This window comes from Budorcas taxicolor, chromosome 19 (genome assembly GCF_023091745.1).
Source record: "Budorcas taxicolor isolate Tak-1 chromosome 19, Takin1.1, whole genome shotgun sequence".
Taxonomy (NCBI): Eukaryota; Metazoa; Chordata; class Mammalia; order Artiodactyla; family Bovidae; genus Budorcas; species Budorcas taxicolor.
This window is the reverse complement of record NC_068928.1, coordinates 61,452,585-61,479,664: the sequence shown is the minus strand read 5'-3', so window position 1 is coordinate 61,479,664 and position 27,080 is coordinate 61,452,585. Positions and strand designations below refer to the sequence as shown.

At 60.0% G+C, this 27,080-nt stretch overlaps 1 protein-coding gene across 1 annotated transcript; it reads left to right on the top strand.

Moving 5' to 3' along the window:
- The first annotated feature begins 801 nt into the window (after positions 1 to 801).
- AXIN2 (axin 2) lies at positions 802 to 26,208 on the top strand. The gene is made up of 10 exons (XM_052658182.1): positions 802 to 1,659; positions 8,972 to 9,112; positions 16,146 to 16,248; positions 18,704 to 18,844; positions 18,940 to 19,457; positions 19,557 to 19,748; positions 20,029 to 20,265; positions 20,786 to 20,881; positions 21,999 to 22,166; positions 25,090 to 26,208. Exons 1-10 carry the CDS (start codon positions 845 to 847, stop codon positions 25,214 to 25,216), a joined length of 2,538 nt encoding a protein of 845 aa, XP_052514142.1. The 5' UTR covers positions 802 to 844; the 3' UTR covers positions 25,217 to 26,208.
- Positions 26,209 to 27,080: the final 872 nt, after the last annotated feature.

Sequence of the window (27,080 nt, the reverse complement as noted above, 5' to 3'; positions counted from 1 at the left end):
AGCCTTGTCTGAGTGAGTGGATTTCTGGTTTCGGGGAACCGGGAAGACCGAGGTGTAGGCTGAGCCGGATTCTCGGCGGGAGGCGGGGCTCAGCGAACGTTTCCATCTGGGGGTTGGCCGAGGGCCGGGGCGGGGGGGTTCCAGCTGGGAGTCCGAGAGCCCATCCCGCCCTGTGCTGGGCGGGCTGCTTGCTCGGTCGAGGCTCTTCTGAATTTTTAAGGAGTGGGAAGGGGTAGGTGGGGGGGATGGGAACCAGATGCCGGGGAAGGGCACGTTTGGAGCTCGAGTTATCTGTGCCGATAGCCGAGTGGGGGAATTCACCGAAATTGGTTTCACCTGCACACCGCCCGGCGGCTCGGGGCGCGCGCCTTTGGAGTGGATGCTGTCCCGGCGAGGGGAGGGGCGCGCCGGGCTGCCCTGCGCGCGCCGGGCCCGGGTGGGGTTTTGGAAGCTGGTGTCTTCCACCTCCCGGGCCCTCTGCCCCACCTCCCACCCTCCCCGCGCCCCTTCCCCGCCCCCAAGTGGAGCTCAGATTTCGCCTTTGAAAAAGCAGCGTCTGATACTTTAGATGAGCACCTCGCAGATAGCTGGGTTGCTTGATTTGAATTTGAGGAGTTGAAAAGCCTGTTTACTTTCTTGCTTTGATGTTGGGTAGATCTGGTTTTGATTATATCAATACCCTTTTCTCTCCCTCTGCCTCCCCCCGCCCCTTCCTTTTCTTCCCAGAAAGGAGGCTCAGATGAGTCCCTGCTGACTTGAGAGAGAAAGAGAGACCACGCTGATCGCTGGGAGGAACTGGAAGAAGAAAAAAATTCCTAAACTCGGCGAGAAGAAGGCACTCGCCATGAGCAGTGCTGTGCTGGTGCCTCGGCTCCCAGACCCCAGCAGCAGCTTCCGCGAGGATGCCCCGCGGCCCCCAGTGCCCGGGGAAGAAGGGGAGACCCCACCGTGCCCGCCAGGCGTGGGAAAGGGCCCGGCCGCCAAGGCCCCACCCGTCTGCCCCAGCGCCCGGAGGAACGAGGGCGGGCTGGGGGAGCCGGAGGGCCGGGCGTCCCCGGATTCCCCGCTGACCAGGTGGGCCAAGTCTCTGCACTCCTTGCTGGGCGATCAGGACGGTGCTTATCTCTTCCGGACTTTCCTGGAGCGGGAGAAATGCGTGGATACTTTAGACTTCTGGTTCGCCTGCAATGGATTCCGGCAGATGAACCTGCAGGATGCCAAAACTTTACGAGTAGCCAAAGCGATCTACAAAAGGTACATCGAGAACAACAGCATCGTCTCCAAGCAGCTGAGACCTGCCACCAAGGCGCACATTCGGGACAGCATCAAGAAGCAGCAGATCGGCTCGGTCATGTTCGACCAGGCCCAGACCGAGGTCCAGGCCGTGATGGAGGAGAACGCCTACCAGACGTTTCTGACGTCAGACATATGCCTCGAGTACGTGGGCAGCGGGGGCGAGAACCCGGCCTACCTGAGTCAGGGGGGCCTGGGCAGCCTCAGGCTCGTGTGCGGCTACCTCCCCACCTTGAACGAGGAGGAGGAGTGGACTTGTGCCGACTTCAAGTGCAAACTGCCCCCCACTGTGGTGGGCTTGTCCAGCAAGACCCTGAGGGCCACAGCCAGCGCGCGGGCCGTGGACACCATGGAAAGCGGATACAGGTAAGCCCTGGGGGGAACGGGGAGCGGGGGATGAGGTGGGCTCTGCAGATGTTTTGAGTTAGGGAGGGTGGATGGATGCATGGTCAGAGGTGCTGCTGAGGCTGACAGAGGTCTGTCTTGCGCTCCGACCGCTGGCCACGGGCCCTTTGATCTGGCTTTCTGTTGTGGAGAGGAGAGGAGAGGGATGCACGCACAGCTGAATACCCGGGGTCTCCCAGTGCCGGCTGCAGACAGTGGCAGGCAGAATGCCTCAATGTGGTTACTTATATCCTGCACCACTCTTAGAGGGGCAGCAAGAGGGAGAGTCAGTCACTAAGTGCCAGTTTGGGAAGGGGTCCCTCCTGGCGAGGAGTGAATGGGGCCGCAGAGCCTGCTGGGTTGAGCTGGAGGCCCAGGCGGTAGCGTGTGTGCCCATTGACCGTGGGGGTGAGTGGGATCGTTTGAACTGTTACGTTAAGAGCCAGCAGCTGGCTTAACAGCTGGGCTTGTGGCTCTTTATGGAACAAGATGTGAACCCTTCGAGGAATCCTCCAGAAGAGGCAGGGTCGTGTGACTCCCCAGTGAAGGGTCCTGTGCTTTTAGAATCTGCTGATAGGTTATTCTAGGTCTTACATGCTTGCCGCCCTGGGGGGCAGACTCCAGGTGGTGCCTGTGTTGCTCACGGCTGATGGAGAGTTGGTTCTGGCGGGAGAGGACTTGGGCCCTGGACTGCCTTCTCGCTTGGAGGCTTGGAGGACAAGCAGTTCTTTATAGAACGGCCAAGTCTTAAGATTCCTGACCTTTGGAGGCAACTTCAGACCTCCTGTTGGAATGAGGTTTTCTGTTTCTCTCTCTCTCTCCCCTTCCAAATATCCAAAGAGAATGAGCCTCTGAGTTCCAGGTTGTTGCTGATGGCATGTGGGGGAGGGGCCGGCCGCTGGGCTGCTCTTGGAGCGGCTTATCTCGCTGACCCTGAGGGAAGGGGCGTGCGCCCTGGCGGCTGTCTCTGGAGGTTGCCTCCCTCTGTAGGGTCCTGCGGGCCGCGGAGGAGCGGGGAGCCAGGTTTGAGCCAGGAAGCTGGTGGTCCTGGGGTGGCCCTGCTGGGAGGGAAGGGTGGCGTTGGCACCGCCAGGGGGCGCTCCCGCGGCCCTGCGAGCTGGTCTGCCGGGCGGACATCTGGTCCACCACCACCACCTTCGGTGGGACCCGACTGGCTTGTGCAGGTGCTCCAAGGATCATCGGAACCGAGTTGTTTCAGCATCTTTAAGCTATGGTTTCGGGCTGTTTGGAAAAAGATGCTGGCTCTGACTTCTGGGGCTGGCAGCTCCAGGCCACCTGCCACCCCTGCCCGTTCCGTTATGCGGAAACTTGGGGAAAGCCCCGCTGGCCTCCGTGCCCTCCAGGCTGGCAGCGGTCGCCGAGGCTACTTAAGGCCTGTGGTCAGGCGGCTTCTCTGGGGGCCTTGAGACAGTGGGGCTTCTGTGTCCCCCCGGGGTCAGGGCCCAGAGCGCCACCTTTGTAAACCGAACCCTGGCTGGTTTTGGAGCCGTTCGGGCTCCTGGGCGGGACCCTCCTGGGACCCTCCCCTTTGTGGGTGGGCAGTCGGGCCCCCGCCCCCTCCCGGCCCAGCCTGAGTGTTTCTCCCAGGATTCGGCTTTAAGGGGGTGTCTGCAGGCTGCCTCCTCCTTTGTGTCTCATCGGTGTCTCTTTGGTTGGGATCGGTGGGCGTTGTTCATATGTAAATAACAGCTTCTCATTGGCTCCCTGGGTTTCCTACTAGATTCCTGCCTGACTCTATCCCCCTGTTGGGTTGAGAGGCTGGTACCTTACCGGGACTGCATATGTCTCACCTGGGCATTGTCAGGGAGGGATTAAGACCTACCCCAGTAGGTTTTCTTGTTTTTTTTTTAAAGTGCAAGATACTCAAGGGTGCCTGCGGTGTGTCAGGAGCTGCCTCGAGCTATTCAAAGGCCTGAGGTGCAGCCCTGTCCACCTCTTCCCACCTGGGATGAAGTCTTGCTGAAGCCCGGGTGCCCTGCAGATGAGAGGACACTGTCCCTTCTGCTAATGTCACAGGTTGCTGCTAGGATCAGAATAATGAACAGGAAAGCCCTTTGTAAAGGGACGTGGTTTGAACAGACATAAGGCATTAAAATTAGCTTGATTTAATCATGCTCACCGTTGGCTGTGCGAAAAGGGCAACCAGGTTCAGGTCTCACTTGCAAAGAGTGAGCCTCGAGTCTTAGCCCACGCTCACTGGGAAGCTTTGAAACAGGTTCGTGTCCTTTCGGGGCCTCTGAAGAGCTTCAGTACCTTAGTCCTTTGTCTCAGTCCAGAAAAGAACTCAGATGCAATGTGACAGATAAGAAGTGACTTGTTAGAATAGGACGCTTGTGAGGTGTACAGGCAGGCAGGCAAAGGGGTGCCATGGCCCAACAGCTCACTGGCTACAGTTGTATGATCACAGGAAAAGTGGGGAGGGGAGAAGAGATTCTGTGACTCGTGAGTAGACGGCATGCTTCCAGCCTCAGCTCCTCCAGGTTGAGCAGGGGAGTTTCATGGTCCCTGTGTAGTCAAGCCAGTGCACAGGTGACTGTCTCTTATTGAGCAGAGAGCTTGTCCCAGGGCTCATGAGCTCACCAGGCTCACTGAGCAGGATGTGGGGCTCAGGCCAGCATTGCTTTACTGTCCGGGGGCGTGCCCGGTGCTGCCGTTGGTGGCTTTGTTGCCAAGCAAGCGTGCTGTGCCTTTCTGAGTGGTCACTGACTTACGGGTCTCCCACAGCTCTTCTTACCATCCCCTGTGGGAGCAATTGTGTCGTCACCTGCTTCGTCCTTCACTCTGCGCCCATCAGTCTCAGGTGTCCCCTCCCCCGCCCCGACTTCCGGTATTCTTGAACTTGTGTCTGAGCTCCCAGCTAGTTCCTGGCATGTAGGGAGCGCCTCCAGCTCAAGTCTGCCTCCCCTCCACTCCTGAAGCCAGGTCCCTGGCCTACAGACCGGCTCGGTGTAGTCAAATGAAGGAGACAGAGTCCTGCTGAGGGCTCCCTGTCACCAGCTGTTGAGGAGCAGGCTTGGCAGCCGGATGCCAAGGGCACCAGCTGGTCCCCAAGCCCTGAGTTTACCTTGGGCACTCAGAGGAGCCTCACTTTTAAAGACCTGTGTTTTGTTCTTACTGATTTGGTTGGGTTTCGTATAAAGGGGCTTCCCTGGTGGCTCAGACAGGAAAGAATCCACCTGCGCTGCAGGAAATGTGAGTTCGATCCCTGGGTTGGGAAGATCCCCTGGAGAAGGGAATGGCTACCCTCTCTGGTGTTCTTGCCTGGAGAATTCCATGGACAGAGGGGCCTGGCGGGCCACAGTCCATGGGTCACGAAGGGTCAGACACAGACTCACAGGAGAGGAGACAGGGTCCTCGGAGGAGGGGCATGCACACACCCGCGCACGCGCGCACACACACCCGCGCGGGCACACACGCTCATGCACACCCATGCACGCGCACGCGCGCACACACACCCGCGTGCTCCCTCCCTGGAGGACGGCGGCGTGCTGGGGGGCTGGCCTGGCGCTGGGACGCGCTCTCGGTGGTCTCCCGTCTGTCACTGGCTCCCCGGCCTCACGGAGCATCAGGGGCCCAGCAGGTGTCCCCTGCCAGCTCCCAGTGCTTCTTGTCCCCCCGAAGCCATCGCTGATGGGGCCCGTTTCTGTGGAAGCCACTGGAGTCCCGCTTGGCTTCAACATCATGGGAGAACGTGACGCCCGAGGGAGGCTGTGCTGGGAGCCGCCGAGCGGGGCGCTGTGCCGACGCGCGCCCGCCTGCGCACTGGCCTCGCCCTCCACCACCCCCACCTCGCTTAGAAGATGCTGCTGCGGGAGGGAGCGTCCCCTTCTGGGCGGGGACTTGGTGAGGAAATCATTAGAGGGCTTCGGAAGAGAAGAGCCTCAAACGCACAGCCTTAGAAGCCAATGCGTTTGAAGGTGCGTTGTTTGGAGAGGGGCCCCAGAAAGGGGTCCCAAACGCCGGGTCTGCTGTCTCTGTATGGGCCTGGCCCTGGAAGGGATCGCGTGGAGATAACGGATAAGACCAGGCCGGGGGCGTGAGGAGCAGGGTGCCAGGGGCCTCTGCCCCCTGACTGGCAAGGCCCTGTGCGCGCTGAACCCGCGGGCCTGGGGGTGCCCAACGCGAGCGCTGTCCCGGCCTCTGCTCTCCGGAGGAATCAAAGGGGCTTGCAACAACTGGGAGCACCTCGGCCCTGAAGAAATAATCCGCATCTGGGTACAATTACTGTAGCCTGGTTGAGTTTCTTTCTTGTGTTTTAAAGCGATCACAAGAAAGGAGTTCTAATTCATTTTCTCCAAACTTTGTGGTGCTCTTGACAAAGTTCTGGGTTTTTTTAAAAAAAGAAAAAATCAAGTCTGTGTGTCTCCCTGCGACTCAGCCACCTTCCTCTGAGTCGTCTTGTGATGATGGAAGGAAAATCCCTGTACTCCACTGCAGGGACTGAGCGAAAAGCGGTGTATTCCGCTTGTAATTGCTGGCAGCACAGTAGCCCTCTATGTTGGAAGGGAGGGAGCCCAGTTTACTTTGGGGCCGGGTGTCTGGCCGGGAGCGCAGAGCGGTGTCTGCAGCGGCGTCTGCGAGCGGCACCTTGCTCTGCTGGGGGTCTCAGCCACACCGCCCCTGCAGCCCTCGCCTGGCAGTGGGGATGTGTGACGACCACAGAGATAGTGACGGGCGGGCAGGGGCCTGAGGCTATTTAAGGCGGTTTGGGCTCTTTTGATCTCTGTGTTACACCTCTTAGATGAAAAACCCGTTCAGCAACCCACTGTGTCCTAGGTCCTTAAAAAAGGGAGTGTGGACAAAGCTGTGAGCTTCTGCCCCACACGCCGGGCAGTGCTGGGGGCTGGCCCTGCTCTCTGCACACACAGGACAGGCCTTCACGAGGGAAACACACCAGCGCTGTGCAGTCATCCTGATAAACGCCGCCCAAGAATGCCTTGTTTTTGCTGGTGGGTGGTTTTCTGGAGAGTTACCACGACCCCTGTAAACAGCGCCCTTGGAGGGTGTTTCCAGCCCCAGGCCAGTGGCTGTGTCTGAACCGCACCCCATGTCCGTGGAGGCTGTGACACCCCAGGACACCCAGCTGGCTGGGAGCTTCCCAGTTCCGCCTGACGGAGCCCCTGAGGGCCAGCATCTCCTCCATCCTTCTTGTTCAGTTGCTCAGTCATGTCCGACTCTTTCGTGACCCCGTGGATTGTAGCCCTCCAGGCTCCTCTGTCCGTGGGATTTCCCAGGCAAGAACCCTGGAGTGGGTTGTGATTTCCTCCTCGAGGGGATCTTCCCGACCCAGGGATCAAGCCTGTGTCTGTTGCATCGGCAGGCGGGTTCTTTACCACTGAGCCCCCTGGGACGCTCCATCCTGCTTTGAGGCAGGGGCCTGTCCAGGAGATTGGAGCTTTGGGCCACTTTAACATCTTGGGCGACCCCGTATCCTGCTCCCACCCGCTCCTTGGAGCCACCTGACCACGGGGAAGCGTTTTCTTCCCACTCCCCTCCTGTCCCGCCCGCAGTGAAGACGCTGCAGAGTACGCCTCCTCGCGCGTGCTCGCACCAGCCGCCCCTCGCCCCGGCTCTGCTCTGGGAGGACCACGGGCCTCTTCGTCGGCGGTCCCCTCCTCCCTCTTTCTCCTATCCTGCTGTCTGGAAATGCCACACTGGAGAGATGGGCACCAGTTCCAAGCCATGGAGGATCCCCCGGCCTGCTGGCATCAGCACCGAGAATCCGGGCCAGGCCCCCTCCCTCACAGGTGGGCCGGCGGGGCCAGGCAGGGGGCCCGGCCCAAGGTGTCCAGTGGGCTCACGCCACGCTCCTTGTGCGCACTTCCTGCTTGCTGCTCGGCCACCTGACATCTTAGAGATCTAGCCTCGCTCAGACCAGCAGATTGGGGATCTCTTGCCATCAGCTCCTCCTGGACCTGACGTGGGCTCCATGTGGCCGCCCCCCAGAGCGTGGCCCCTGCCTGGGGCTCCGTCACTCCCTGGGGGGCCTTGCCAGTAACTGGGCGGCAGACAGCCCTTGAGCACCTCCTGTGCTGGTGGGGGTGCGGCAGGGAGGAGACGGGGCCCCACCCACACTGAGCCCCGAGCTGATGGTGGTGCTGGTTCCGTCACTCAGCCGTGTCCAGCTCTTTGCGACCCCATGGACTGACCAGCACGCCAGGCTTCCCTGCCCTTCACTCTCCTGATCTTTGCTCAAACTCCTGTCCGTTGAGTCAGTGATACCATCCAACCATCTCATCCTCTGTCACCCCCTTCTTCTGCCGTCAATCTTTCCCAGCATCAGGGTCTTCTCCCATGAGCTGACTGTTCCCATCACTGGTGGTAGCTCTTGGTTTTACTAACGTCTCTAAACTGAGGGTTGGGTCAGGTCATTTTTAAGGTCTGCTCTGCTGTGATGTGTTACAGCTCCGAGTGTTACCCGTCTGCTTTGTCGCCGCAGCCGGAGGGCAGGTCCCGAAGGCAGGACCGCCCGCCCAGCCTTCGTTCCAGCCGCGGTGCCCACCCTCCTCGGGGCTCTTCTGCCCAGCTATGCAGCAGCTCCCTGCCCACCCCTCACCTCAGTCTGACCCAGGCCCCCTGGGAAAGCCTGAGGCCTCTCCCCGACCCTGCCGCCGCCCAGGGTGGAGGACCTGGTGCTGCCTTTCGCTTCCCTGGCCCCACCCCCACATCCCATCGAGGGTCACCGGGCCCCCCTGTCCCAGGGAGCGTCCCCACCACCCCGCCGGTTCCTCCCCCTGGGAGCCAGACACCCGCCACAGGTCGGTCGCCTTGCCTCTCACACTGGAGCGTCTTTTGACACTGAGGCTAGTCCTGTGTGAAGAAGCAGAGAGATGGGCCGAGGGGGAGTTGTCCGGATGGGTCCCACACCCACTGGCTGCGGTTCTGTGACCCAGGGCCCCCCGGGCACGTCTGAAATGGGCACGCGACCTCTTCACCCAGGTGCCCTGGAGGATCAGATGAGGTCACGTGTGTAAAGGGCTGCCTCACTTCGTGGGCAGGGACGCTCCGTCTGCCTGACTCACTCCTCGTCATCCGCTCGCCTCCCCTCCAGGAGTAGAGTCCTCGGGAAGTGTCCCCCCGAGCCACCTCTGGGGCAGAGAAGCCCCCTGCTCTCTCCCCAGGGCAGGTCAGCGGCTCCACGGGCCCCCGTGGGCCTGTTCACTGCCCGGAGGATCAGCGGGCCCTGGGCAGCAGGCTGGGGGCTGTCCCGGGGTCTCCCAGGCGCCCCGGGTTGGGGCGAGAGTCGGGATGTGCAGCTGTGCCTTCCCTGCAGGTCCTTCAGGAGGAGCGACCCCGTGAACCCGTACCACGTGGGCTCCGGCTACGTCTTCGCACCAGCCGCCAGCGCCAACGACAGCGAGATATCCAGTGATGCGCTGACCGACGACTCCATGTCCATGACGGACAGTAGCGTGTAAGCGCCTTCTGCCTTCCCACCACGTGCCCGGCTGGCAGTGTGGCCCGCCGGAGCAGCGGGCAGGGTCCTCGGCCGGCGTTTGAAGCCCATCTGTGTCCGTGTGGGAGTCTGTTGGCTGGGACGGGAGTGAGCCGCTGGTGTGGCTCAGCTTTAGTGCGGGAGGGTCCCTTGGGGGCCTGGGTAGCTGGAGGCTTAGAGCCTTGAATGGGGATCGGAAGGTATCTTCACAGAAGACAACTGAACTAAGGTAGAAGGTTAAGGGCAATGCCTGTAGGTTCCCTGAGTGCAGACACCCCCCTTCTGCTTGTCATTTCGCCCCCTTTCCCTGTGGGCAGAAGAGCTTGGCGGGCCTTGAATCCAGGTGTTGCGTCTGCAGAACGGACAGGTGGGAGGCAGGGGGTGCGGGAGGCTGTGTCTGGGCTCAGTGACGGCGGAGTCCAGAAGCCGGAGTGCTCCCCAGGCCGCTGCGTGCGATGCCCCCTCTCAGACGGCTCAGTTCAGCAAGCGCCGGTGTGGTGCCTGCTCTGTCGCTGGGCGTTCTCTCCAGAGTCGTCTCAGATCCTGGCTCTTCTGCAGGTGGACAGCTGGGGCTCCTGAAGGCAGTCCCAGCCATCAGGGTGGTCGGATGAGGTCAGCGGGCCATGGGCAGGGTCATGCTTTGAGCTGGAGGTCGTTTGAGGTCGTGCAATGGTGACCTCTGTGGATGGAGAACAAGGATGCTGTGTGAGTCTCGGGGGTGGCGGTGGGGTGGCGGCGTGGACCAGACATCCCCATGTCCTGCCAACTTTGACCATTCTGATTCAAGAGGCTCAGAGGTGGAGCCCAGCTGGGAGCCGCCACTCTAGAAATGGTCTTTGGAGAGTCTTCCTCAAACGCTCTGGAGTAGAGTCTTCTGCTGAGGGGGCCGCTTTCTGCAGGCAAGCCTGTGGGGCTGGAGTCGCTTCTGACACACGTATTTCCAGGCTGTCCCTTCTGCCTTCCCAAGGCTTCCCAGCTCTTCTTCCAGTTTGCTTGAAACGATCTGGTTTCCATAGGCCAGCGATCTGTTGCTTGGCCTGCGGCATGGAGCCGATTGAGAGGAAAGTGGACGGGTTGGTTTGAGACTTGACTGTTGAGTTTCCTGGTGGCTTTTATTGTATCCCCTCAGATTCCCCCATTAGTAAAAGGAGAGAGACGTTTAAGGTGAGATTTAATACAAGAATAGCTCTCCGGCTCGAGTAGAATGGAGAGAGGGAAACCGTCGTTCATCCAGCACGAAGAGATGAGGGCTCTTACAGAGGTGAGGCTTCCATAGTTACTGTACTTGGAAAACACATATTTCTTAAAACAATGTTTTTGCTCTCTCCTTATTGAATAGTATTAGACAAGATATATTCTGTTTCTTGGTCCAGATAATTAATCTGAAGGTCTGTTTTCATACCACGTTGTAATATGATCTCACAGAATTCAACATTGTATAAGGCTTTCTGCCCCCAGGAGGCTTCTGGTGGCTCAGACAGTAAAGGACCCGCCTGCAGTGCAGGAGACCTGGGTTCGATCCCTAGGTCATGAAGATCCCCTCGAGAAGGGCATGGCAACCCACTCCAGCACTCTTGCCTGGGAACTCCCATGGACAGAGGAGCCGGGCGGGCAGCAGTCCCTGGGGTCACAGTCAGACATGCCTGAGAGACCCACGTTTCCACTTTCGCACTTTCTGCCCCTAGAGGCACTGGTGCCTCCCGGCCCTGAGAACACTTCTCCCCTCTCCTCTTGGCCGCGCTCGTGTGCTCGTTTCTAGCACCACTTTCCCTCTGGTTCATAACTAGAGTGTGGATTGCATGGGAGTCGGTGTTACGTGCAAAGTAGGAGTGTAAGTTGGGTCTGAATGAGGGTATTGAGTGAATCTCCTTAGTTAAACATAGTTGACTTAAGACTGTGAGGCTTCTATTTAGTTTTCTTAGAGATTATTTTTGGCTTGCCTCCTGCTCTGCGTCACCGAGGTGTTTTTCTGGGTTTGGGATGAGATAACTTGGGTGTAGTCCCCGTACCTGGCTGAGCCTCACAAGACCCAATCAGGAAAACTGGCCGCTGCTCATGACTCTTGGACGGGGCAGGAAGGCCCGGTGCTCCTGGAACTGCTCCCGTCAGAGACAGAACTGAGGTCCAGCCCACAGGCCCCTGCCCTCAGCCTGCTGCCGCTCCCCACGTCAACAACCGCAGTAATAGGGACCAGATGACAAGGAGATCTTTGAGCTACCCTGAGTCTCTCTTTATTAGTGACCACACAGCTTTCCTTTTTAATGACTTGGTGAAGCGTTAGTTGCTCGGTCATGTCTGACACGTTGCGACCCTGTGGACTGTAGCTCACCAGGCTCCTCTGTCTGTGGACTTCTCCAGGCAGGAATACTGGAGTGGGTCCCTATTCCATTCGCCAGAGGATCTTCCCGACCCAGGGATCAATCCCAGGTCTTCTGCGCTGGCAGAGCTGCCAGGGAAGCTCCAATGACTTAAGGTCTAACTCCTGCCACCCCCCGCCCCCTCTGCCCTCCCCTCTTCTTTAGACCCTGCCCAGAAAGAAGGCATCCCCAGAGGTGACTTCAAAGCCCTTACCCTCCCCACCTTTAGCTAAAGCGCTGTGGATTCAAGGTGCGCAGAGCGTAGGAAGAGGTCAGCTGTCCTGGGTCAGCATGTGGGCCAGGAAGGTCCCGGTGGGTGGAGAGGCTGAGGCGGACCTCTCGCGCAGCAGCCGCTCTCTGGGTGCTCACAGTGGGTGCCCTGGGTCCCAGGCGGCAGGACCCCAGGGCGGGGTCTGCTCCCGCCTCAGCACGGCCCCCTTGAACGGGATGAGTAAACCAGGACGCCAGGGCCAGGGTTGGGGGCGGCCTGAGGCCCACAAACTTGAGCCTGCCTTTCTGAGGTCAGTGCCGTGGCTGTGGCTGCCCAGCCTCGAGAGCAGCTCGCTGGATGTAGCCATCTGTCCCGTTGCACGTGCTCACGCCCCTGGGCCCACAGTTCCCATCAGCGTGGGGCTGCCTACGCAGGGGTGGACAAAGGGTCTCAGGATGAGAGCTGCTCTGACAGGCGGGACTGGGCTTGGAGATCCTAGGGGTCCCGGGCCCGTCGGCTTGGCAGACACGGAAAGCCCGCTGGGCGAGGCACTTTCTGGCCGCTGGCCCGGCGCCGGGCGGATCCCCGGCTGGGATTAGACCCTCTTCGGCTCAGCCAGTTGTGGCCCGGCCCGGTGAGGAGCGCGGGGGATGAAACGCTGAGCTGAGTCGCTTTCAGCCCATTGTCCATTTGGGGAAGCTCAGGGATGAGAGGCAGCAGACCCCTTTGAAATCTCCTCACACGAGTGAATAGGACCCCCATAAAGCATGAAAAGGGCCCTGCTGCTTCTCCAGGGCACAATGGCCAGCAAGGGGTTGGCCGCCCTGCTGGGGGCTGGGGAGGGGAGCAGCTTGGGTGGGGGGGACGGGGGTCACCGGCCGCCTTCAATAGACTCCAGAAGGCTGGAGTTCATTAGACTCAAGGGGAAGCCTTGGTCTCATTTGCCACAGAAACAATGAAGTCTGGGGACCTCTGCCTGAGGCTGGGGAGAAGCTGGGCTGGGCGGCCTTGCCCTGAGCGTGTCCAGGGAGCCTCGGGGGCCAGAAGGCCAGGGCCTGCTCCCCACTGCTGGTTCCCCGCTAAGCAGAAAGTCCCATTAAAGATGGCTGGGGATTTGAGTCTTCACACAGGCCTCTGAGAAGGCCGTTTTACGAGCCTGTTGTTCCAAAACCTATATTCAGAAGAAATGACTTTTTAAAATCTTTTTTTTATTTGAAAGTTAGACTCCCATCCAAGTCCTCAAGCCCAGTCCTTGGGCAGGATTGGTGGGGGCTGGATTCACCAGGAGCAGCAAGCTCCTGCCGCCCAAGTGTGGCCTCTCTGATAGGAAGTGAAAGTCAGGAGGCCAGCGTGGAGGCAGCACCCTGACTTCTCTCTCTGCACAGAGCTGCTTCTGAAGTCGGTGTCTGCTCGGGGCGTCACAAAATCCGCCCGAGATGCGTTTCTTGCAGAGGGTGGTCCAGGTCATTTTATTTATTTTTACTTCCTTTTATCTTATTTATGGGTTTATTCTGGTCCCTGGGGAAAGCATCTGAGTGAACTTCACATAGTGCCTTATCTTACAAACCAGCCTTTTGATGTTGGCTGTGATCAGAGGCTGCCCTCGGAATGGTGGCCAAACGGAAATGCAAGTGGACACGTGTGCACGTGAGCCCACTATTTCAAAGCTGCCGGAAACCGACATTCAGGTTAGGCCGGGCACGGCCCAGTCAAAAGGCTAAGCTAATTGGCTCGGCTTAAATGGCAGCTAAGTGGAGTCCACACTTCAAAACTGTGCTCCCCAGAAACAGCTGGGCCCGGCAGCAGGCTTGTTAGCTAAAATGTTTATAATTAAAGGAGACTGTTCAGGGACCAAGACTTGGGCGCACATCAGCTCACAGTCCTGAGAAGCCAGGAAACTGATCGCAGACTTTTATAGAGCCTGGATGAAAAGAAGAGAGGCCCCCTTCTGGAATGAGGGGCTGTTTTGGAAGAAGATTCTTGGCTGTGGGGAGGAGGGGGGTGGATTGAAGCCACGTTTCCCTGAAGGCGTCTGGGAAGCCTCTGAGCTGGGTTAGAAGCTCCCTTTTCTGCGCTGGTTGTAGGTTTTCACACCAGCACCAGGTGACTCTCCACCTGCCCCAGGTGCAGGGGCTGCACTGGGTGTGGTCTCGGGGTGCTTCCAGAACTCACGTATTCCTCTGCCTTCGGGTGGCCCGTGCCGTGCTCCCCCACCTCCCTTTCTCAACTGCCACCCCAGGTCACCTTTCTGTCTCCTCTTAGAGGGAAATGTGCAAGCCTTAGCACTGCTTTCATCTTGGGAGGCAAGGGGTGAGGGGCAGAGGCTGCCAGAGGGCGCTCAAGGTCAAAGCCTTGGAGGGGCCGGTGGGGCCCCTGTGAGCCTCACAGGGAGATCCTGGCGTGTCCAAGAGAGTTGCTGGCAGGATGTGGACCTTGTCTTGCAGTCCTGGGGCAGCAGGAGTTGGTCAGACCAGCGTGAGACCCAAGCTGTGGGTCCCCACTGTCACCCCCAGCCCACAGGGGATTTTAGGTGGGGGCAGGGTAACCACCCAGGCTTCCCAGCGGGCGCTAGTGGTGAAGAACCTGCCTGCAATGCAGGAGACAGGGGTCACGAAGATCCCCTGGAGGAGGAAATGGCAACCACTCCAGTATTCTTGCCTGGAAAACCCCATGGACAGAGGAGCTGGCGGGTTACAGCCCTTGGGGCCACTCAGAGTTATACCACAGTATATATACAAGGAGGCCTGTTGGCTTACTTAGACACAACCGATGCTACCCCACCACTGACACGTCAGGGGCCTGATGACAAAGAAAATGCCAGGGAGAGGGAAATAGCCAAGCAGCTCATTTCAACATTTGCTGCCTCAAAGGATGATTCAGTATGCAAGCGTCTGAACCCCGAGGCTTTTGTAAATAAGTGGCTTCCGAAAGGAAGAGCATTGGGGATATAATCACACCTTGACCATCCAACAGCTTCCAAGAACAAAAGTCTTTTATTTTTTTACAAAAGTCTTTTAAAAACGTCCTCGCAACTCCAGGTCCTGCTCTCAGTGAAGACTGGGCAGAGTGGAGGAGGATGTGGTGGTGGTGTTTTTAAACCTCTTCCATTTGCTTTCCAAAAGACATATGATGGGGACTTCCCCTGGAGGTCCAGTGGTTAAGACTCTGCTTTCCAATGCCAGGGGTGTGGGTTCAGTCCCTGGTCAGGGAACTGGGATTCCCCCATGCTGCAGGGTGAGGCCAGAAATTAAAAATAAACACAACATTGTAAATCAACTCTACCTCAATTTTTAAAAATAAAAATATAATATAAGGGCCTCTACTGCCTCCCTGTCTTTGCTCAGAAATCACCTCTGTGGCGAGGACTTCACTGACAACCCCCCCCAATTAAACTTGCAGCTCCACCCCACCAGCTGTCCTTGCCCCCCATTTCCGCAGTGCATTTCATCATGGTACTTACCACCTTCTAACTTACCATGCTGTTGTTTAGTTGCCAAGTCATGTCGGACTCTTTCGCAGCTCCATGAATGGCATGTCCGCCAGGCGCTTCTGTCCATGGGATTTCCCAGGCAAGAATGCTGGAGTGGGGTGCCATTTTCTCCTGCAGGGGATCTTCCTGACGCAGGAATCGAACCTACATCTCCCGCATTGCAGGCAGATTCTTTACCACTGAACTTACCGTAGATTGTGCTCTTTATGTTTCACTTGCTGTGTATTCCACTCCATTAGAACACAAGCGTTATCAGGGAGTCATCTGCATTTTTTATCCCGTCCCTTCACCGCTGTCTTGCCTGGAGCCTAGAATAAGCGTTGGCACATAGTAGGTGCTCTCTTAATTTGGATGAATCACACAGAACACCCGGGAGTAGGGGCTTTCTCTTTTTCTCTTTTTACCACCTTGGTCCTGGATCTGAGAGTCCGATGGTTGGGGGCAGTAGGGCTTGGAGCTGAGGGAAGGGAGGAGGCCAAGGACGCCTGCTGGTGACTGATGGGAGGGAGACATTCGGAAACAACCGGAGGTTGACTGTTAGAATTCTGCACCCCTGCAACAGCCCGGCTCAGACTCCCGTGGGTCTGGTCCCCGTCCTTTCAGCACCGCCTGGTGTACTTTAAGGCCCTGGCCCCCGATTCAGGCTAAGGCACCGCGGTGGCAGCAGACCACTGGAGGAAGCGAAGGGTCTCCGTGTCCTGCTGGGGGCCCCTCCCTCCGCGTGGCCCACTCCTAGGACCAGAGCCACACGGGAGCTCTTTCTAAGCTGGCGCTTCTTCCCCGAGAGGCCCGAGGGGCAGGGCGCCTGGGTCTCGGCTTGACGTCCCCTCAGGGTCCACCATGGCGCCCAGGGACGGGGGTGGGCTGGGCGTCTGTCCTCCGTGGGAGCGCCGGAGGGCGCGTGCTCCGAGGCGTCCTCGTGAGCCGGTGGGTCCTGTCCTTCGTCTCCCTTAGAGATGGCGTCCCTCCCTACCGCGTGGGGAGTAAGAAGCAGCTGCAAAGAGAGATGCACCGGAGCGTGAAAGCCAACGGTCAAGTGTCCCTACCTCACTTCCCGGTGAGTGCGCCTGCGCGGTGGGGGATTGGCCTGCTGGGGGCGGGGCCTCGGGGGGGGTCTGCCGGGGGCTCATGGGGGGTGGGGCCCGGGTGAATAGGGGGTGGGGTGAGTCTGCTGCGGGTGGGGCCTCTCGGGGGCGGGGCCCCGGTGAGTGCGCCTGCGCGGTGGGGAAGGGGGAGTCTGCCAGGGGCGGGGCCTCGTCGAGGGTGGGGTCTGTCGGGGCGGGGCCCTGTGAGTGCGCCTGCGCGGTGGGGGAGGGGAGCCTGCTGGGGGCGGGGCCTCGTGGGGGCGGGGCCCGGAAGAGCCGTCTCCACAGCGGGTCAGCTGCGGGAACAGGAGGAAGGGAAGGCCCACCTGAGAGGTGTGACGGGGTTCATCGGGGTGTAATCCCGTTCAGGGGACCTCAAGATGACCTGTGCGACCCTCTCCATTTTCTCAACAAAGAGTTCTCTAAGACAAAGAAACCAAGACAAGAGGTTCCTTCCCAGAAACCAGGCCCCAAAGGGCGGAAGGTGATGCACGCTTTGCGTTGGGCGGCTCTGTTGGCTCTTTCTCCGCAGACACCAGAGCCGCGCTGGGCGCCTCGTAGGTCTCCCTGAGCTCCTGTTGACTGACTGAACCAGGAGGCTGGGGGAGTCTGCCTCCTGCCGGGGCCAGCTACACCCCGGCGCCCTCTCCTCGTGTGGCCCGCCTGGCGTTTGTCACCTCGGCCAGTGTTCCTCTTTGTACTCGGCCATTTTTGCTCCAAAGCCCTGGAGATCGGTTGTCCCTCCTGTTTCCAGCCGCAGAACATGGCTTAGTACCTGCCTGTTGAATCTGCAGTCAGTGTTTGAGGATCCATGAGCGCTTCTTCCTGCTTGAGACGAGAGGCCAGCGGGGTGTGGAGGGTTTTTCAGGGACGTCCCTGATGATTTCCAGGTCCTGGAGGGCAGCCAGCCCCCGGCCCCGCAAGGGGCCTCCCTACCCCGTCTAACTGCTCCCTGGGGAAGGGAAGAGAGTGCCCAGCTCAGAGCAGCATCTGTTTCCGAGTCCTTCCTGCCAGCCGCAGAGAACCCAACTGGCCCACTGGTTATGTCGCATGTAGAAAATGAGCTCATCGAATTGCTGGTCCCATGTTGCATTGGTGTGTACAGACTGTTACAACTTCTCTCCAAAGCTCCTGGAACAATCCAGGGCACTCAAATTTGTGAAAATAGCCGATGAAGATGGCTTTTCTGGGGACCTCTAGCGCCCCCCTTCTCAACCACCGTCTCTTCACCCCAATACAACAGTATCCATGAGATGTATATGTTTTGAATTGGTAGAGCCAGGGTGCTGGGGGGAGTTTTGTGCGTTTACGAAAAGTTCTGTTGCCCAGGCTTGTAAATTACATGATTTTTGTCCTGGGGAGTGCAAACCGGTCTTCTCCAGCAGGCAGCACTTTTGCTGGGGTGTGGGGGGCCTGCATGGAGCCAGCCTGGGTGAGAATGGCAGCTGTCTCCAGATGGGCCCTCCCCTCCTGGGGTCCTGTGGCTCAGCGGTTGCCGTGGTGAGGCTCAGTTCTTTGCTGAGGTGGGGAGATGCTGGCCTCTGCAGGTTGGCTTTCTGTTGCCCTCCTCCCCCTCAAGAAAAGGGCCAAAGCAGGAGGGAAGTGGGGGGAGGAGGCAGAAGGACCAGGGGTGGGAGTGGGGGGCTCAGGACGACAGGAGGGGACAGAGGGCCGGCGGCGGGGGTTCTCTGTAGGCTGCTCTTGGCAGTGTTCTGGTGCCTTTTTATATTCTGTACTTGACTTGGAGATGTTCCCTTTTCCCTTGATAGATCAGCTTCAGGCAGCCAAGCTCAGCAGTGTTCTGCTACTAGCCTGCAGCAGCTTTCTTCATTTTCTGTACAAAGAGATGGGAGGAGGGGTGGGCCAGAACGAGGAGGGTGGGTACAGTGTTAGACAACACCACCTCAAAGGTGCACAGTGTGCGGCCAGGGAAGAAATTACCACTGCTTCTGATCTGGGCCCTGTGACTCCTTTTTTTTTTCTTTTGCTCCCCCCTACCTCCCTTCCAATCTTATTTTTTCACATTCCCAACTCCCTTTCTGTTTAGGCTCATACTTTTTATTCCTTGAGTTGCGCTCTCCCCTCCCCATTGCAGAGAGCTGCCTTTTTTTTTTTTTTTTTTTGATGTTTGACAACAGTCTTTGAAGATTTTCAACTTCAGAGTAGCGACTGATGGGCTGGTTGTACTACAGAGGGAGCGCGCGCGGCCTCTCGGAGTGCGACCAACTGCTTGTGCCCACGGCGCACGGCCAGGGACCGTGGCTCTCCATGAGGCCGCGGTGCCGGCACATAAAGCGGCCATACCACCCAGGCCCCGCGCCGCCCAGTCTCCGCGCGGCTGTGGACCTGGCCGCATCCCGACACCCGTTCCCCGGCCCTGGCAGCCTCCTGACTGCAAGCATCCCGTCTCCTTCCCGCGCCCCACAGAGAACCCACCGGCTGCCCAAGGAGATGACCCCCGTGGAGCCTGCCGCCTTCGCGGCCGAGCTCATCGCCCGGCTGGAGAAGCTGAAGCTGGAGCTGGAGACGCGGCACAGCCTGGAGGAGCGGCTGCAGCAGATCCAAGAGGTGGGCGCCGCGCCGCCCCTGCCCCCGTATTAGCGGGGGAGGGGGCTCCTGCTGACCGGGCCACCTCCCCCAACCAACGCTGCCTTCCCTTCCAGGATGAGGAAAAGGAGGGCGCGGAGTTGGCGCCGGGCTCACGGGAGGCAGGGCCCGCGCCGCACCCCCTTTGCCTCCTGCCGTCTAGCAGCTACGAGGAGGACCCGCAGACCATCCTGGACGACCACCTGTCTAGGGTCCTCAAGACCCCCGGCTGCCAGTCCCCGGGCGTGGGCCGCTACAGCCCCCGCGCGCGCTCCCCCGACCACCACCACCGCCACCACTTCCAGCCGCACCGTGCGCTGCCCCCGCCCGGGGGCCCCCTGCCCCCCGCCGCCGTCCCGGCCAGCTGCTCCCTCCTCGGGGCCAGGGGCTTCGTGAGCAGGCAGGCCACAAAGCACGTCCACCACCACTACATCCACCACCACGCCGGCCCCCGGGCCAGGGACGAGGCGGAGGCCGAGGCCGCCCCACGTGCGCGCTGCCCCTGCCCGGTCCCCGGGGGCGCCGACTACTCCTGCTGCGCCAAGTGCAAGAGCCACCCCGGGGTCCCCGAGCCCCCGGGGGCCGCCCAGCTTGGGTGAGCGACCCCGTGCGAGGGTGGGGCGGCGGCAGGGAGGGGCGGGGCTGCGGAGGCGGTCGCGGGGCATGAGATGGACGTGCTCCTCCGTCCCACCAGCAGCCGGGGCGGCGTCCCCCCCAGACGAAGCGCGAGAGGCTCCGAGCCGGGCCCCACGGTGCTGGCCAGGGAAGCCGGGGCTCCCGGAGGAGTGGGGTCCCTGCAGCCGCCTGGGGAGGAAGGAGACAGGGCTCAGGTCGTGTGGCAATGGGTGCTGGAGAGCGAGCGGCCCGGCAAGCCCAAGCCCCACAGGTGAACCGCGGCGCGGCCTGCCCCGGGGCGTGGGGGTAGACTGTCCGGGCGGCCGGAGCGAGGGGGCGGGGGTTGCTGCCCTCCCAGCGCCAGCAGCTGCGCTGAGACCGCAGAAGTGCCTCGTCCTGGCAGCGCCAGGCAGTGGTATGGCCCAGCTATCTTTTTTTTTCTTTTTGCTCTCCGGAGGCAGGATGGAGAGCTCGCTGGTGGAGTCACATTTTCCAGTTTTTCTAACCCCATTTCTTAGCCTCGGTTTCCTCTCTCCGCCTTTCTCCTCCAGCGCCCAGAGCACCAAGCGGGCCTACCCCACGGAGTCGGCCCGCGTGTCCCCAGCAGAGCGGGCTGGCCGCCACCACCTGTGGGGGGGCGGCACTGGGCACCCCCGCACTGTTCCCCGGGCCCACCCAGCATGCACCCAGGACTCCGCGGTGCCTCCCCTGACCCCACCTAACACCCTGGCCCAGCTGGAGGAGGCGTGCCGCCGGCTGGCGGAAGTGTCCAAGCCCCCGAAGCAGCGGTGAGTGGACAGGCCGCAGCAGTCAGGGGCGGGGCAGGCCAGAGGACCCATGCCTTGAGGTCCAGCTGCTCTGACGGGCTCACTGGGATCTGGCCAGTTGTGCCTGCAAGAAAGAGAAGGAATCTCTGAAATTCCTTACAAATCCCATTCCCTGAGGAGTGTCCCAGTCAGTGGGGGTTGTGAGATGAGCTCCAAGGCTCTGTGACCCTCTGGGGATCCAGTACCTGCAGCCCTTGGCCTGGGTGGGCCGCGTGCTGTCCCGGGGGTGGGCCAGACCCTGGGATCTCCTGTCCACACAAGGCCTGGGTGGGACACCGCCCGGGGGACGTCGGAAGCCGGGGAGGCTGGCTCTCTGTTTTCCCTTGGCCCCAGGGATCCCTCTCAACCTTTCCTGGCCCTGGGAGCTCCTGTCCACACAAGGCCGGGGTGGGGCTCCGCCCGGCGGACGTCGGAAGCCGGGCAGGCTGGCTCTCTGCTTTCTCTTGGCCCCAGGGATCCCTCTCAACCTTTCCTGTGTTAGGTGCTGTGCGGCTGGCCAGCAGAAGGACAGGAGCCACCCGGGCCCTGGGATGCCGGGCGCTGCGCCCTTCTCCAGCCCAAGCCCAGCTTTGGAAGAGTGAGTGTCTTGGTCTGGTGACGCTGAGGTCCGCCCAGAGGCTTTGTGTTTTCAGGGTATTCATGTCAGGGGTTGCAATTTTTGAAAACTTTTTTAGTCTATAAAATCATCTTGATTTTAACATCCAAGACAAGGAATTGTAAACCCAGATGGTGCCATAGATCAGAGTCTGGAAAACCCCTGTCCAAGAGGAATGCGTGGTGACTTGTAGTAACACGCAAGTGTTCTCTTCGTGAAGTGGTGGTTGGCTCAAGGTCACAAGCTGAGAGCGAAGCCTTTAGCTTCTGGTTAGAGAACCCCAAACACAGATGGAAAAATTGTTCCCATTCACCTGGAAGGCTAGTGGGTTGAAAACGTTTGTGTGGAACTGAGCAGGAAGGCACTTCTCCCCAGTTGCAGAGACAGACGAAGGGCCCATCCTTGCTGTCTTGCGGGGGCCGGGGTTGGGAGTGGCGGGAAAAGCATCTCCCCGCCGATGCCCCAGTTCCTGTTGTCAAGTTACGCTTCTGTGACCAGACAGGGAAGCCAGGCTTCGTTTGGTTCCAGGACGGTGTGTGAAAAGAGTGGTCAGCTGCTGAGATCTGAAGTGGTCGAAATCATTCACCTGTCCGTCCTTAGTTGCTCCATCATGAGTAGTGTTCAAAGAGAGAGAAAAACCTCTACAATGTTTTAATTGGTTGACCTTAAGTTGACCAGCTGTTTGGGCCTATTGCGCTTTTTTTAGCCATTCTGCAAAAACTCAGAAGTTGCATTGACTGAGGGCTGATCCCCACACACCCCCACCATGGGCCCTGGCGTTCTAAGTTCACGCCATCCCTGGGCAGAGGCAGAAACCACAGACCCTGGCTGGGGCGAGTGTGGTGTCCTGGTCACTCTGGGAGGGTTCCTATCTTTGGGGGCAAGTTCCCTATGATGCCCCTCAATGGACATGGCTCCGTCCTCCCATTGGGCGGCACACACACACCTGTGTGCCCTGCACCGATGACCCTGCCCAGGGCCCTCGGCACATACAGCTGCAGCCTCACCTCTGAATACACAGTTTGCAGACCTCCTGGGGGTGTGTGCGCTCTGACCGCTTTCAAATGCTGGACCTGTGGTTTTTCCATCTCGTTTTCAGCCACAAGGAGCCCAGGAAGCTGGCAGGGATGCACGCGCTCCAGGCCAGCGAGCTGGTGGTCACTTACTTCTTCTGCGGGGAGGAGATCCCGTACCGGCGGATGCTGAAGGCCCAGAGCCTGACCTTGGGCCACTTTAAGGAGCAGCTCAGCAAAAAGGGAAACTACCGGTAAGCGTCCTGTGGCTTTCCTCTGCTCCAGAGTCGGTTTGCTCAGAACCAAGAGCCAGGGTCACCTCTCAGCCCCCAGACCTGCAGGGGCCAGGTGGGCGGGCCACCTGGGGCTTTGCTCTGTCTCCTTTCCTCCGACTCCCCCACCCCTGCCCCTCCTAGAGATAGCACAGAGCTGGGACGGGCTTTCTCTAGCAGGAGAAGGGGACTCAGGAGCCAGGGGACAGCTGGCTTTTTCAGAAGAGCCGGGCAGGAGCCTGAAAGGGAGAGCGTGGGGAGAACAGAGGGGTCGGACAGACTGATGAGGAGGCTGAAAGGCGGCCCTTGGGCAGGTCTGGGAGAGACTGCCACCCATGACACGTGGCATCGTGCCCCCTCAGCTCTGGGTCCCAGGTAGTGTGAGGCAGGGTGGCCTGAAGCGGACAAGGGCAGGACCTGTGGGTGGGTGTGGGGGCACAGGGCTGCCCACTCTTCCTGCCAGGACCTGGGGAAGACGCCCTGCCGTCCCCCCAGGCCTCTCCCCACCTACAGGGTGCAGACCCCGCCCTGGCGTGCCAGCCCCAGGCGCCCTTGGTTACTTTTCTCTTGCCTTGTCTGGTTCATCCAGAGCCCTAGCTGGCCTTGTCGGCTGCCTCCATCCCAGAGGAGTACGAGGGTTGTGTCCGGCTGTGTCCTGGGTGCCATGTGTAGGGCCAGGACGAGGAGCGGGGAGCAGTCAGGGGGCACGGGTCAGAGAGGAGCCCAGCTGGGGCGCAGAGCGAGGGAGGGAGTGTGAGAACTTGAGCATCCCTTAGCAAGTGACCTGATGGGTGCACACCATCTCTGGACCCGGTGAGCCCACCTCCTGGGCCCGAGACCCCTGCCCTTCAGAGCAGGTCCCCCGCAGCCCAGAATGACTTGGTTTGCAGGGAAGGGAGTAAGGCTCAGGGCTGGGACCGTGCCGGTGACAGACCACAGGCCTTGGGCCGGGCTGGCGTCTTCCTGGTTCACACCTGGGCAGAGACGGTTCTGGAGATGAACAGAGGGGAAACGGGCCTGGCTTATCTCGCACAGACCCAGGCGAGGGTAGCGGCACACGTCCCCCTCCAGGGACCCATCTGGACCTCAGCTTTGGCGCGGCTGGCCCTTGCGTGGGACTGCAGGTGACTTTCCGGGGGGCCCAGAGCATGGAGCAGGGCAGCCCCCGCTTGGATACTCCGGCCACATCTGGCCCAGATCCTGTCTGTCCCGAGGCACGCTCAGCGAGCCGGGCTTTGAAGCCCCAGCCCTCCTCTGACGAGCGGACTCTGCGCTCACATTCCTTGCTGCTTGGATCAGGCTGTGGCGAGCGGGCCCTCCCCGCCGCCCTTCCGGGCCAGAGCTGGGCCCCTGGCCCCTGGTCTTCTTAGCCTGTATGCTGCCGCACTCACCTTGCCCCCTGCCCCCAACTCCCAGCGAGGACGGGCCGGGGCGTGGGCTGCAGGGCAGGGCCGGGAGGGGAGCCGCCCTCAGAGGCCAGACGCCCGGGAAGCAGGGCATGAAGCAGGTTGCAGTGGCGAGAAGCCAAGGGCTACGCCTTTGAAGTCTCGGGGTCAGGGCTCCTGGAGGAAGTTGCAGTTATGGACACGGTCACCACGAGCCCCTGCTCAGAGAGGCCGGGAAGCCACCCTGCTCTGCTCCGTGCTGACCCCGAGGGCTGTGGGCCTGGGGTGCCAGGGGCATCGGAGCCTCTCCAGGGAAACAAGACTGTTGTCTCCCCCCACCCCCCATCCACGGTGCCCTGTCTCAGCGGGCCACCCAGGACCGGCGTGTCCAGCGCTGGCCCCCGTAGCCCAGCCCTTGAGTACCTCCAGCTGTCTCACCGTATCTAGCCTTATCGGCTTTCTGAGTACTTGGCCTGCCTACACTGAAGAGCAGAGACGTTTAGCTCTAAGCCAGGGGGCTGTGGGAAGCTTTTTAAGGAGAAAAGATAAAAACAGAGGCCCACCGTAACCCTGAGACGCAGTCACACGTTTATTGTTTGAGAAGCTGTTCCCCTCCCCCAGGGGCCTTTGCCGCCTGAAGGTGACAGCCTTCAGGGGCGACTTCAGTCTGTCTGCGGGGTCTCCCTGGCCGGGGCGGGGGGAGGCAGAGGACTTGGCATGGTGTCCAGGCAGGGACGTGGGTGGGCCGGGCAGACAGGACAGCAGTCGTTTCAGGCGTGACCCTCCTGGGACGGGCTGGTCATCTGTACCGGTGCCTTCAAGTGGCTTCAAGAAGGAAGGCTGGGGTGGGACCCAGGGCCTTTCCATCCACACAGAATCAGGGCTTTTGGCGTTTGACCCTGGGGCAGGGAGCGAGGAGACCGGGGCAGAGGGGAGAGTCACGGGGGGGGGGGTCTCGGTGGCCCCATGAGGCAGGGAGCTGCCCACCTCCTGTGGTGGCCACAGCGGAAGCAGCCAGTCCTGCTCCCCGGCTGTGCCCGAGCCCCCAGCTGCGCCCGAGCCCGGTCAGGCACTGGTGGGTGGGGAGGGTCACAGGTACCGGCCTCCCGCAGGCTTCACAGAATCAGATAGCTGAGTCTGAGGGCTCTTTGAGGGGCCTTCTCCCCAGGCTGCCCTGCAGGTGAACTCCAGGCATGCTTTGCCCGCCCCCCAAAAAAGAAACTGGGGAGAAAGAAGCAGCTCTTCATCAGGTTTCCGTCCTGGACTGAAGGCTGCGGCCTCAACCCTGTTGGCAGCTATGCGGGGAGGAGGGGCCTGGCCCACTGCCTCCAGGCCGCCCGCCTGGCTTTGCCCTTCACCCAGCCCGGCGGCTCTCACGGCAGATCCCAGTGGCGACTTCCCTGCCAGCCCCATGCAGCAGCGTTCTCGAGACCCCTTGGTCCCCGCCTTGTTGACAAAGTCTTCTCAAGATGCGTGGAAAGTGCCCCTTCACCAAGCGCTTGCTGGGTTTTCCTTTTAAGGTATTACTTCAAAAAGGCGAGCGACGAGTTCGCCTGCGGAGCGGTGTTTGAGGAGGTCTGGGACGACGAGGTGGTCTTGCCCATGTACGAGGGCCGCATCCTGGGCAAGGTGGAGAGGATCGACTGAGCGCTCGTCGCCGGGGCGCCCGCGACCCCGCCTTGCGGAGGAAGAGCGACGCGGCGAAGATGCCGGAGGCGCGGGAGGCGTCCCGCCGGGCCGCGCGGCGCTGCGGAGGGGAAAGCCGGAACTGCTCTTGAGAAACGGGACCACTCGGCGCCGGCGATGCTGACTGTGCCCGAGAGGCTGCCGCGCGTCCTGTGCGACAACCCGGGCTGTGAATCCAGCCGCGGCTCACCTGCACAGGAGTCCCTGCTGGTATTTAATGAACAGGCTCCCCGCACCCCGCGTGTGGACGCGGGAGAGGGATTTTCGTGGTTCTCTGTCACCAAGAATTAAGCTCTGCGTGAAGACGGACTGTTCAGGGTGGCGCCCTGCCGCCCGCACACGCGGAGATTGGTGCATTTTCCGCTGCCCCGCGCCCTCACCCCGCGCTGCTGTGTTTTCATATAGGTCTGGAGGCCTGGTGTGGAGGTCCTGTTGATGGATGATCTTGGCGGGGGGATGGAGCCTCCCTGGGCCCCAGGTCCATCCTGTGACTTCTGGGGCTCCCCACCAAGGCCCAGCCCCCCACCCTACGGCCAACGCCTGCTGCAGCCATGTGGTTCAACTTGTGCTTTTATGGAAATAGCGGTCCTTGGCGTTTTTTACAGATTACTCTTTGGACCCCAGCCATTCTAGAAGCTACTCCTCACCTCACCCCCACCCTGCAAAGAAGCAAACAGCTTTGGGAAGACTGGCCCGAGCACCCTCCTGCAGACACCTTCCTGTTGGCGTTGGGGTTTTCGCGTTACCTTAGATCTGTGCGTTCTGTGGCCATAGGCCCCTGAAGCCGCGTCTGTATATACTGTGTGGAAAGAGAGTGCACCCGCTGTCTCCGGAGCTTGACCTGGAATCAGTACAGTACCTGTACCTGCACGGTGCCCGCGCCGTGTGTCGCCCTATATTGAGGGCTCCAGCTTTCCCTTGTTTTTTGAAAGGGGTTTATGTACAAATATATTTTATGCCTTTTTATCACAAGTCTTGTACCCAGTGATTTTTGCCATGGCGTTTTGTTCTACTTATACTGTAAATTATGCATCATAAAGAGCTCATTTAAGGAAAATTACTTGGTACAATAATTATTGTAATTAAGAGATGTAGCCTTTATTAAAATTTTATATTTTTCACAATGTCAGCCTCATCTTTGAGTTCGCGGAGTGGGATTGGGAGAGTGGCACCCTTCTGTATGTCAACCCCTTTGCTTGATGTTTCCCACCTGCCTCGAATCCGTTTCTCTCTGAGCTGGAGGTCTTCTTACCCGACTGGTGTTTTGGAAAATGATTTCTTCAGAGTCACTGGGTTGCTGACTGGCTAAGGGTTTTCTCCAGTGGGAGCAGGTGTGGACAGCATCCCTGAAGTTCTCCCTGTCTGCCACCTGATTCATCAGCCTCTTCCTCCCAGGCCGCTCTCTGCCACCTGGCCAGGTAGGTACAGGTGACAGGGGGCTGGGGTGGGGTCCTTCCAGGAGCACTTGCATCTCAGGTGTGTCAGGGGTGAACCGCCTCTGGAGATGATGAGCAGGCCGTGATGCCTTGGGGTCAGTGAACCACCTCCATCCCAGTGCCCATCAGCCACCCTCCCCCGGCTGGGTAGATCAGATGGTCGCGTGAGGAGCACACACTGTTCACAGGGCGGTTCTCTTTGTGGACCGCTCTTCACCCAGCAAACATCCCCTTCCTATGCGTAGAGCACTCAGGGCTGGGCTGCGTTTCAGATCCCGGAAAGCGAGTCCGTGTTGAGGAGTCCTAGGATGAACCCTTTCTGAAATTAGGGGAAAATGTGTGAGGGGGGAGTAAATGAGTTTGGGGTTAGCATATACACATTCTGTTTA